At 37.1% G+C, this 12,049-nt stretch overlaps 1 protein-coding gene across 19 annotated transcripts in view; it reads left to right on the plus strand.

Annotated features, from left to right (window-relative positions):
• Positions 1 to 12,049, plus strand: part of ARPP21 (cAMP regulated phosphoprotein 21) — a 204,345-nt gene that overhangs the window by 92,059 nt on the left and 100,237 nt on the right. For 18 of the 19 annotated variants that reach the window (XM_074858134.1, XM_074858103.1, XM_074858219.1 and 15 more), the window contains exons 2-6: positions 3,409 to 3,577; positions 5,301 to 5,506; positions 6,318 to 6,359; positions 7,255 to 7,344; positions 11,447 to 11,591. In XM_074858134.1, coding sequence (XP_074714235.1) covers positions 5,339 to 5,506; positions 6,318 to 6,359; positions 7,255 to 7,344; positions 11,447 to 11,591 — 445 coding nt within the window. In that variant the 5' untranslated portion in view covers positions 3,409 to 3,577; positions 5,301 to 5,338. The remainder of the gene's footprint in view (positions 1 to 3,408; positions 3,578 to 5,300; positions 5,507 to 6,317; positions 6,360 to 7,254; positions 7,345 to 11,446; positions 11,592 to 12,049) is intronic. The other variant, XM_074858154.1, reaches the window with a different exon arrangement.

A 12,049-nucleotide genomic window follows, 5' to 3' on the forward strand; every position in this document is an offset into this window, starting at 1 on the left:
CCTGCCCATCTTCTCTTCTGAGAGAGGACATGTTGTTACTTACTGGGAGCATAATGATCTCAGAATTCCTGCTTCAGTATGTGATACCTTTTGGGACCATCAAAACATTTCCCGCTCCATAATACAGAAAGCGCTTACTCTCCTGTGGTAGACTCTTAAGGTTTTGTCAGATGTCTCTGTATAATTTCAGTTGATGGTCAGCTATCAGATGTTCATTGAGGAGGTCTTTCTAATGTCTTTGCTCATTTTTTGATAGCTCTTCTGGGTATAGTTTTTAAACTCTTGCATTAAATTAAGTGTATTCCTTCCCACAGACTTTTCTTGGAATCTGCATGGTTTGTGTTCTGCAGATATATGTGACTATACATGCCTTCTTCCATCCCTTTCTCTCTGACCTTTGGCAGTAGCGGCTCAAGCTTGGTAGTACTCTCAGCTCCTAAAGTGAAAATCCTGTTAATAAAACAATTTAAGGAAAAAACGCCAGTATTTCCATCCCGTGTATGCTGATCAAAACAGATTATATTCCCATTAAAGTGGTTCTGCAAATGGTTTAGTGGGCCCCTGTATTTTCTGTTGCATTGCAGTGTCCAATACTCAAGTTTTACTCAAGCTTTAAGGAATTAGAGGCTGAAATTTTGCCACAAGCTCCTGTAGACCGCTTCTAAGATCCCAACACCCCCATGCAATTTTGCTTGCTTGCAAATAAAGAAGGGGGGTTTTGCCTAGTAAAAAGCTTTGTGGTTTCTACCTGAGGATCAAAGCCACAAGTGCATTTGTTCAGCTTTTTACATCACTTCGCTACTGGAGGTTTTGACAGTCAAATCATCTCTGTCATTTCTGTTGATGTGCAGGAAAGAGAATAATCCAGTATGTTTTTCCATAACAGCACTGTCACTGCAGGACTGACAATAGTAAAAAGTGCATTCATCACTGAATAACCAGATATCCTGGAAACGCACAAGAAACAGAGATGTATTTTCAATCAAAATGTCTTGTTCTTAATGGCTATTTTCTGACTGATTCCTTTCTGCTATTTATACTCTTCATGAAGTATTTTGTAGAAACCTGAGTCCCTTCAAAAAACCACCCAAACAACCAGAAGTATATTTTACGTATTGTGGTGTGTAAATGATTAGTCATCACTTGTAAATTGCCTAATGGAGGAGGAGGAGGAAATTTATACTGAGGGAAGCTGAAGAGCTGGATTGTGACTGCTATATGTCTCAGTTCTTCCTGCCCTTTTTTTTCCCCAGAAGATAATTATGAGGGATTTTTTTTTTAAAAAATCATCCTGAGAAACATTGTCATTGCAGGTTTGAAAAATGATAGCTGCACACTGTAAGCTTATTTCCCACTTGCTTATGTTTTCTTGGGGAAATTTATGGGGTTTTTTTGTTTTAATGTAAGATTCTATGGTTGTCTCATACATTGCCAACGAAAAATGACGTTGGCATCAGATCTTAGGTGTAATAACATGGGGAACTCAGTTTAGGAAGAAATATGTCTTTGGTACAGCATGATAAGATTACGTTGAGTATCTGTGGCACAAGACCAGAAATGCTGTTATTGGAGTCTTGGCAGATCTGTTCACTTGTTGTATATAATACCCTTTGTTTGGTTGTTTTGTTGTATGGTTTTTGTTTTGCTCTGTTTGTCTTATGAATAGTTAATTCACAACACATGGTAACACTGAAGAATCCTGATAATAATTTTTTCTGTGTCCTGATTTTGATACAGATATCTAGTGCTCAGTTAATTTGGGAAGGTTTTTACTGCAGCACTCTATCCCCTGGCTGGCTGTTTTTGAGGTGAAACTGTAATGCAGCACTGTATTTTCTTAGGTGTTTTGGTTTGTGGTTGGTTTTGGTTGATTTTTTTTTCTTCTCTCTCTCTTTTGGAAGTGTGAGGGAAAGGGTTAATGGAAGATGGTTGTGAGGAAAGGTTTTTCAGTCAGTGGTTTATTCACTCTTTTCTCTCTGAGTATTGGCTTCATGAAATACATTTGCATGTGCTTGAGTGCTTAGGCATAATTTTCCATATTGTTCCTCCACTTCCATCATGATCCTATAACTATGTTTGTCAATGAGACAAAATTTCTGAAAGTCTCCTGCAAGAAATACCAAAAAGTGAGTGGGAAAACTTACTTTTTATTAGTTTGTATAGACGTACTTGTATTAGTACAAATTATTTAGTGGTTTGAGGAAAAGAAATATTTTTGTGTATATAAATTTGCAAAATGGCTGTGGTAGTTTATAGAAACTACCTGCTGGTCTCCTCTGTGTGCCTGAGTTCCCAGAGAGAGGAGGACTTGATTTTTGTGAAAGGCTAAATTCCATTTCTGGCACATGAAATTCAGCTCTTTTAATGTGATGAGTTCCAATGTGCTACCACATACTGTACAGCAATTGCAACCATGCACAATTTAAAATGTGCCTCAGAAACAAGGAGTCTAATATTAGAGCGAGATGATTTTCAGTTTTGTTTCCCTGCCCCCACCCCCAAGTAGAATGATACATATTTCCTCCTATTTGCTGTTTTTGTGTATTTGCGCTAATCACTTCAACTGTGATTCATATGCAAGCTTTGAGAAGAGGTGCCTGTTGTATCAAGACAGCACACGGCCATGGCTTGTAAATCAATCCATCTCATCCCAAAATGCTCTTTTTCTGTCAGATCAGCTATTCAGCAGTCAAACGCAATCCTGATGAATGGCATAAATTGCATTGCTGAGGCAACTCTTTCTTTGGGTTTATTTTCTGAACTGTAACCTGGAGATCTCCTTTTTCTTCCTCACGCAATGCCTCAAAAGAAAGTTTTTCTGGTGGCTGTTGTTTGGGGAATAGGATTTCTTCCTTCTCCTTCTCCCATTCTTGATCATTTCAACTTTTATTCAGCTTATTAAATGAACATCTCGATTCACTACCCTGGCAAAGCAGGTCACTTTCTAAAAGCATCCACCTAGCTTCTTTTCAGTACTGTTTGACTATTGAGATTTTAATTGGAGCAGAAGCTATAGTTATAAAGCAGGCAAGTCCTTTTTCCTCATACCCTCATTGATTTCTGTTGAAGCAAACAGATGAGCTTATATATAAATATGTATATATGTTTTTTTTAATGAAAAGTGCTGGAATTCACTAAAAAAGGTTAAAATTGAAGTGAGTAATCTTCAGTGCATAATGCAATTGTTAATTTTAGCTCCTTGCGTAGGAGCTGTTATGACTTGAACAGCCGGCTCTAGCCTTCATTAGAGAAGAAGCAGGCAGTTTTGAGACAGGTGGAGCTGGATCAAGCTGTGAAAGTGATTTGCCTGAAGCTGGTCATTAGTGTTAGAAATCTGGTCCTATCTATTGCATCCTTACCTTGTACCATGATCATTACCGTTATTATTTACTTTTCGTCTTTTTCCAGGTTGACTATGATCCGTCAAACTCTCTGAAGGACCAGCATGGAGATTGGCACTCTGAACTGTTAATGGGGACATGGGACTCACGTTGTCATTGATCATTTGTGTGGACTTAACCAGCGAAGAGCAACAGAAGACACTAGAAAGACAGTGGGAATTATAGCAGCTTTTCAGGTAAATGGCTTCTTTGGTGCAGCTGGTAAACTGTGAGTGTAATTGTTTTTTGCAAACACTGTGTAAGCATTTAGATGAGCTGCGGGGTAATATGCCCATGAAGGACTGGTGCATGCGTGTGCATTTCTTAAGGAAAATGCTTAACAAATTAAGGGTCATTTAACAGACCAGTTTCAGGTCTTGCCATTCATTGTGTTTTGAATTTTTAGCAAAGTGGTTCAAGTTTCAGTTGTAACTGCAGAATAGCCAATACCATGGGACTTCCTGGAGAGGGCAGAGGGTGGAAGGAGAACAACTCGAAGCTTGACTTGGCTTACTGTGAGCTAATTTGTGAGCTTCATATTCCAGTCGGTTTATTTATGAACCGTGTAGCTTCGTTTCTTGTGAAATCCACAGTCCTCCTCAAATGGGAAAATTATGTAGGAAAGGTTTTGTTATTTGCTTACAGTGTCAAAACAAAAGCAAATATTAGAAGTAGTAAGTTTTTAAAACTCTATATGTCATATTTTTTCTTTTTAAACCTAGCTTAAAAGTAATGAAGGTAAGTGATATCAGATCTGTTGAATGTTAATTACAACTTGTAAAAAGAAATATGGCAAAGTGTGGTTTTGTGTAATAGCCACTGTTTCATTGTTGAGAAGTGGCAAGGTATTGCAAAAGACCCTTTCTGAAATAACTCCCTTTCTCAACTGCAGTTGTTTTTCCTGAAGAGACTTCTTAAGCCAAATGGATAGGGAAAAAAAAAGTTAAATTATTCATGAGTCTCATTTGACAATTGATCCGTGGGGGAGGCTTCAAGAGGGAGCTGGGAGGAGAGAGAAAGAAAGAGAAAATAATAATAGGCTTTAACTTTGAAAAGCCTTTAAAGCTTCTGTACAACAACCCATTGTGAGCTGAGAGTAAATGCAGTTCAGTTAAGATACCTTCATTAGAAATACCTTCCAAGGGCTTCCTGTAGGATTTTCATAGTGCTGGAGAGTGACATGGGGTTTGGGAAGAGGCTTAGGATTTTAATAATGGAGCTGTCAGTTTGATGCCTGAAAACATTGACCCTGAGAGGTTTATTGCCAAATTTAGATTTCATATTTATATTGAATGATTACCTTTTCAAATATTTTTTTTTTTTTTTTTGAAACTGGTAGTGAGCACTGTGGGCTTCTGATATGTACAAAACCATAGCTGAGTGCTAAAAACAGTGTTGTTGCTCCTGCTTGTTTTTTATTTCTGTTTGTGTTGTTTGTTTGGCTATTCTTTTTTATTAAAAAAAAAACCAAAACAAAACAAAAAAACGCACAACAGCCTAGGGGAGGGGAGCACTGAGATGACAGACCTGGAAGTCTGAATGGGTCCTTCCTGCCTAGTGCCACTGAGCTCTGTGGTGGAGAGTCCCTTGTGGTCCCTGTCTGCACCTTGGCAGTCGTGGGGCTGGGCTGGGAGCAACAGGGCTGGGGAGTCACAGCACCTTCAATCTGCTCCCCACCAAGACTGTTTAGATCGGATCTCTGCTTGTTTAACCTGCCACAATTCTGCTCTAATTCAACATTGTCAATGCAGTACATCTCTTCAGCTGGGACATACGTAGCTTTCCTCTCCTGAGCTGCATATTTTGGTTTGTTTATCAAAGAAAATGAAATTACTTGGGAATTAAAAATAAATAAATAAAGGAATTCACCCCCAGTGTTTTTTTTGTGTGTGTTTGTGTTGTGATATCTTGACCTTTCAGATCACCAAATCTTGTTATTTTAATTTCTGTCTGGAAGAATGTCTGAGCAAGGTAAATTGAACCAGGAGACAGCAGAGGAGGCTGCGAAAGAGCAGGAGACCGCCATCTCTGAAGTGAACCCGGACAACTGTATCCTTAAGAAATCTGAAAGCTCGGAAGTAGAGGAGAAGGAGGAGAAGCTGAGCGATGCCAAGACAGAGCTGCAGGTAAGACCAGAATAGCGAATGAATGCGTTAAATATCAGTGTGGTACCATTGCTTTTCCATTTCTATGATCTTTCATTGCCTACACTTCCCCTATTATTTCTCTTGCAATTTTGAGACTCTTTCTTTTAAAATTTCTTTTCGGTCCTTTTATCCCCTTATAAAACAAATGCTGTTATTTATTATACCTCTCAAGCTCTTTAGGCTGCTGTTCATGTTACTAATTTTTCTGAGAAGTTAATTTCTAGACATCTGTGTTTAAAGCTTGGTGAAATATTTGACTGTTTTCCCTCTTTGGGGATTTAGAAAACTACCCTGATGTCATTAATTTACAGGTAATACTAATGAATCATTACTTAATGTGTGGTTTGGTTTGTAGGTGTTACTGCCAACAAAAAGTTGTTATGCAAAGCCTAAGAAGGTAATTTGATAAGAAAACTTTATCGGATGAGGGGGTTTTAATCCTTTTTGCTCAATCGAATATAAAAATAAAGGGGGGGACTACAAATTAAGAGGAATTTGGAGAGGGGGAGCATTTACTTAAGTATGCTTTTTCTTCTATTTTTATTATGCAAAATTACAGGACACTGTGCAGTGTGTTTTTGTCATTTATACCTGTTCTTAGAATGAACAGAGTGAGCAGACACGATTCTTGGTTTTCCCAGCTTTCCAACCTGGGTTTGGGGAAGTTGTTTTTGCAGTCAGCAACTGATTAAAATATCATTTAGGAGTGATTTAGTCTATTTATTGGTAATGCTTATCACGCACATTTTCCAATGAAGTGATAACTGCTTCTCTTTTTTGCTATACCCAGAAACGAGGTGCAAATCAGAACCAGCAGAAAAAGAGATCCAAGGTAAGGGTCCATCTCAGTTGGGAATTGCATGCCATGGTAGGATAAAGAATTTCAATCAAATGTCTGTCTGCAATTGAAATTATGGCCTTTCATCACTTGTGTGGTGGTTGGTATTTTTTGTTTGTGATTTTTTTATTTTTCTCCTCCTTACCCCATAATCTTGTTGCACAAAGGCAGAGAACTTCCTCTAGATAAAATGTGTCAGGCTCCCCTTTATTTATCCATCATACTTTTATGCTGCTGGGCTCGCTGTGCGCTTATGTTGGACAGCATGTGTGCTTCTGTGCGCCACTGAGGAAGGAAAAAGCTCATTCCTTTTGCTTTAGTAATTAATGTTTTTGTTTGAATTTCATTTTAATGGAGTAATCTTGACATAAAGAAGCAGAGACTGACTAGCTCCCTAAGAGGGGAGAAAAAAAGGAGCTTCTAGGAACAAAAAAACCCAAACCCTAAAACCCTTCTTTTAATCTTCCAGCTGCAGATGCATGAAACTTGCACAATTTATTGCCTGTGTTCGTTGGATATAATACTACTGGAAGAATTGGGGGGGAAAACCCCAAACAAACTAAAAAACCCCAAAACCAAATGACAGAAGGAACTGTTGAGTTTATGTTGAATAACCTTTAGTATTGGACTGTCTGTTCTTTGCTGTTACAATTTTTGGTGGAAGTCCGTGAACTGTAGCAGAAGTGATTAAAAGCAAAAAGAAACCTGCCACCTCCTCTGTGTGGCAAATGGCTCACTGCTTAGAATGCTTTTCTATCTGCACTGAAGGCAGATACAGTTTTGCTCCTGGGTGGGTAGTAGTTATTTGGGGACAGCTGATGTGTGCAGCTTATGTGACTTGGGGTCAGTAGTAGTGTTCTCTGTTTTGTTTTCTCTCTCTCTTATTCAGTCAGGAGCTAAAGGAAAACTCGTCCGGAGTCTTGCTGTGTGTGAAGAGTCATCCCCTCGCCCGGGAGCGGAAAATCTTCATGATAATCAGGTACACTTGCAATCATTGCTGTTAGCTGCATGGTTGACCTCCATGTTCAGTTGCATGATTATGTTATTTAATTGGGCATTTAACGATGTTTGTCTTGGGGGAAAAATTACATCTGAAAATGCACACATTTTTATGAAGTTATCTGGTTTAGCGTGAACTTTATTTTGAAATATTAGTTTTATACTATATCACAGGGTGTTGTTTGCTTTTTTTTCCAGACCCCCTGAAAATTTCAGCAAATGGAAAAGAATTCAAAAGAATTCAGATTTTAAAATTTAAAAAAATAGTAACAATCAAAAAGAATATTAATATGTTATTTTCTCTAAGGCTATCTCTTTCGAGGCTGCACCAGATACAGTTATGAATATGCTCTGGTTTCTGGTTCCTCTGAGACTCCAGTTCATATCAGTGTCCCCCTTCACATAAAATTCACAGGTCCTTCGCTCTCTAAAATACCTTGGTAGAGCCAAGGATGCCTCCTACTGAGTGGCATTCATTTTCTAAACTTGGTGTAGATTTTCCAGTATCAAAAAGCGTGTATTTGAATTTATCTGTACTGGTAGTGTTGTATTCCCAGCAGCTGGTAGAGTTCTGTCCCCTGCACCTCTCACCTCGGACAATAACACTGGTGGCAGTCTTTGTAGACTAACTTCAAAAAAATACCCCAAAAAACAAAAGTAAAAACCTGAAATATTCTTCTTTGCTTGCCTGGTAAGAGCAAGGCTTAAAAAAACCCCAAAACCAAAACATCATGAACACTGCCTATAATTTATGAGATGTTTATGTGCAAATGAGATCAGCCATTGAGAGAGCTTGAGCAAGTGACTTCTTGTGAGCTTAGCACAAAAACAAAAAACCACATTTAAGTGTACTTTCTCACTGTTTCCTCTATTGACTTGAAATGAAACAAATCCAGCTCTCCTCTTAGCTCATAAGTATGGAGAGGTTTTTCTATTTTTTTAATGTTTTTTTGAAAGACCAAAAACCAGGTTGTTTAGCAGGGGACATCTACATGTTCTACTGCTCTACAATGATGCTTATGCATTAGATGGGCAGGTTATTTTATCAGTTGTTCTGTTGTAGGTATATGCTTTCAGCTTAACTTGCGTTATTCAAGATGCGTGGCTTTTGTTCTGCTTTCATTTGTATTTTTTATTGTTTAATGGAGAATGATAAGGAGAATAATATAAAGAGATTGTATTAAGCATCGCATGGTAGTTTATAATGTACTGCACAGGACCTGTATTAAATGTCAGAGAGACTTACAGGTTTTGAGGCAAAATCCCTGTCTGGATTGCACCCCGATGCCAGGCAGAGGAGGGGTTCCTGTTGCACACAGCCTCTGGTCTTACCTGACTCTGACCAGCTGCGGCAAAGATTTCTTTGACCATATCGAAACACTTATGGGAGATAAAATGCCTCCCTGGACCCCAACATCCATTTCCTAAAGATACAATTGGCTTGCTGTAATTAATTAGATAGGAATTGCACTTTCGCTCTCGTTGACCTTTTACTAATGAATGTGGCTCAGCTTTGCTGTGGAAAGCTGGGCAGGCTCCTCCTTGGACTGGCTGAAGGATGCGGGAAGTTTTGTGCCAACCGAATTGCTTTGCTTTCACTTTAGAGGAGAAAAAGCTTATTTTCGGTTTGGAATTTTTTTTTTAAAAAATTATTATTTTATCTTAATGGTTTACAAAGCACAGGGAATTAATTACCAGAGAATGTATGGTACATTGCCAGAACTACTGAGTATGGATTGTACTGCAGACTTGATGTTTGTATTTATATTTGAATACTTGCCTTCATTTTCCTGTATAGGGAAAAAACTTGTTTACCTGTATTACTTGATCTTGAACGCTTACCTGATGGTTCACTATGTCCTTACTTAAAAGGAATGTTGCCTTTAATGTTATACTATTGACCAAGAAGTGTATTATTGCAATTTAAACATTTATTTTGTTGTTCACTATACTTACCTTGTATCAATGTATTTATTAACATTGTATTTTATTATTGAGAAAAATCAATAAAAATCTAAGAAAATATACAGTAGCTTGCTTTCACGACTCTACAGCCCTTTTGTGTGTTTCTTCTAGTACACAATATATTATGTTCCATGTAAGACAGTATCTACTGTATGTTCATATGTGTGCTTATGTGTAGAGTCTGTCGTTTTTCTTTCCATAAGTGCATTTTAACAACCACTGTGAAGGTTAGGATTAATATCCTGGGAACAGCATGGCCAGTTACATTTTTCTCCTGTTTTGAAAACCTAGCAGCACAGTCACTCTGCTCCGGGCAGTGCAGGGAATCAATTATCCTTTGGGGTCTTTTGGCAGTGGTTGATCCAGAGTTTGTTGTTTGAATGAGAAATCGAACTACCATTTGAAGTGAAAGAAAGCAAGCATAACGTTAGTCCTCTGAGTGTAGCTGAGCAGGTTAGCAAACATTTTTCTGTGTATCCTTACCTCAAATGACAAGGAGTTCCCACTCTTTCCATCTGTACATTTAGTTTTTGGCAAATGCTGTCAGCCGAAACTAACAGAAGTAGGGATTAAGGACGCTAGGTCAGGTTAAATTTTGGCTCTAGGGCTTTGTTTCTCTTTTACAGTGCTTTTCATCTCTAGTCTTTTGTGCCACATTCGAACTTCACAAAAAGTCAATAATGATTAAGCGGAGAAATTACCAATTTCTGTCTTGCTGTGGCATGTTTATGCTGATATCTTGTTCTGTTAGGATCTTGTCTTACATGTGTTGTGGTGGCTGATTTGTAGTTCTTTAAAAAAATTCGGAAACCTAAAATTTGTAATAATTATAGAAAGCATCTTTTGAATTCCTAATGATCTGGTTGCTTAAAAAACCCCACTGCTTACTTCAAAATTTTCTATTGATCTTTTGGTATGCTAGCATTCTTTGAAAATTTGTGAAGGAAGGGAATTTACTAGCATTCCAGAAACTCTGATTTTCTCCAGTATCGATGAATTTGGTTTTCATTAACATGATGCCAAAAATTATCAGGCATACAGGACTCTCTTCTATTAAAGAAAACTGCATTACCAGGGAGTTTTGTGACAGCTTAATTCAAATGTGCATTTTTACACCACTTAAGCATATACTATTATTTTGGCCGTTTTTTTCTCCAAAAGAATATGAACACAGGAGTATGCTTCCTTCAGTTTTGTTCAACCAGATTCGTATTTATTGAAATATATAAATTATACCATGGTAACTTCAAAAGAAAACAATTAAAACAAAGCCAATATAAAGTAACGTTGTAAGTCGGGAATAACAGGTTCTTTAAAGAAAATCTAAAAACGCAAACCAGCTTGAATTCTCAGTTTTAATTAACTTTTAAAAGCTGAAGCATGCTTTCAAAGGGACTCATAGTCTCAGAGATACTGAATTTTTGAGGATAAAAGTTGTGATGCCTTGAAGAAGTTCACTTACCACAACCTGTTTGAAAATCGCAGTGCACGTTTCACCTCTTTTGCTAAAGGCGTGTATGCGTATGTTTTTAAATATAAAGTACCTGATAAGTTAGTAAGATCTCTTGTATACAACTGAGTTGATAATTTCCTGGCACTCTTCTACTCTAAGAGCCTGAAAGCTCAGTCTAGCTGATACTGCGATTACATGTGCAAAACAGTTCATATGAACCTGCGAGTGTTTAGTGAGAGGGAAAAAAGTTCTATTTTTAGACATCTATCCATTGATCATCATTTAACATGTGTAGTATTAATTAAATTATAGAATTACTTAAGAAAGCCCATATAAAATGTATTTCAAGGTTCTAATAATACTTAAGTGAGAATTTCTAAAGTGTAAAATAACATAATGCCTTTAATATACGTAGACTAAAAGTTTAGAGTGTTCAAATATTAGGGAAGGAATACACTTACCACTAGAATTTGGCCTCTAAGATGTCATTATTCTCCTGGGAAAAAAAAAAAAAAAAATTTCAAATAGGAAAGAAATGTATCTGGCTTCAGCTTTTCTAGCTACACATAGTTAATTGAAAATCTCTGCAGGTTGGAAGCCATGGGACGCTTATTGAATCTGGCCCTAAATTTATCTATCTTTTTTTTTTTTTTTCCCCCAACAGGAATCAATCCAACTACAGCTTTCAAGTTTTCCTAGCTTGCAAGAAGAAGATAAATCTAGTAAAGATGACTCCGAGAAAGAAAAAGAGAAGGATAAAAATAAAGATAAAAACAGTGAAAAAAACAAGATCAGAATGTTATCAAAAGGTGAACTTAAAAATATTTAAATTGCTATAATTACTGTTATTAAAAGAATTGTATGATTTTATAAGCATGCATCTCTGTATTTGTGTATAAATACACAGTAAAATTGTTTTCATACATTGGGAAAATTCAGAACCTGAAATGTGTATGTATGAGAGTGTGGTTTTCATACAAACATTGGGTCAAGAAACCTTCCAAACTGAGGTTTGGTATTAGAGACTATTGATTTTCTTTAATATAAAATCATTCTTCTAAATACTTAGCCGTGTTGGTATAAGGACATATATATGATTATATAACATAAGACTCTAACACACTTTTTTTCCCTGTTAATGATAATATATTGGCATGTCACTTGTGCAGTGTAGGCAGTAGAGAGTAATCCTCTTCATTATTACTCCTCTCTCATGGAGAATTTCTCTTAAATGCTGTAAGGAAATCCATCCATGACCTTTAACCTG

Source organism: Strix uralensis, chromosome 1 (genome assembly GCF_047716275.1).
Source record: "Strix uralensis isolate ZFMK-TIS-50842 chromosome 1, bStrUra1, whole genome shotgun sequence".
Classification (NCBI taxonomy): domain Eukaryota; kingdom Metazoa; phylum Chordata; class Aves; order Strigiformes; family Strigidae; genus Strix; species Strix uralensis.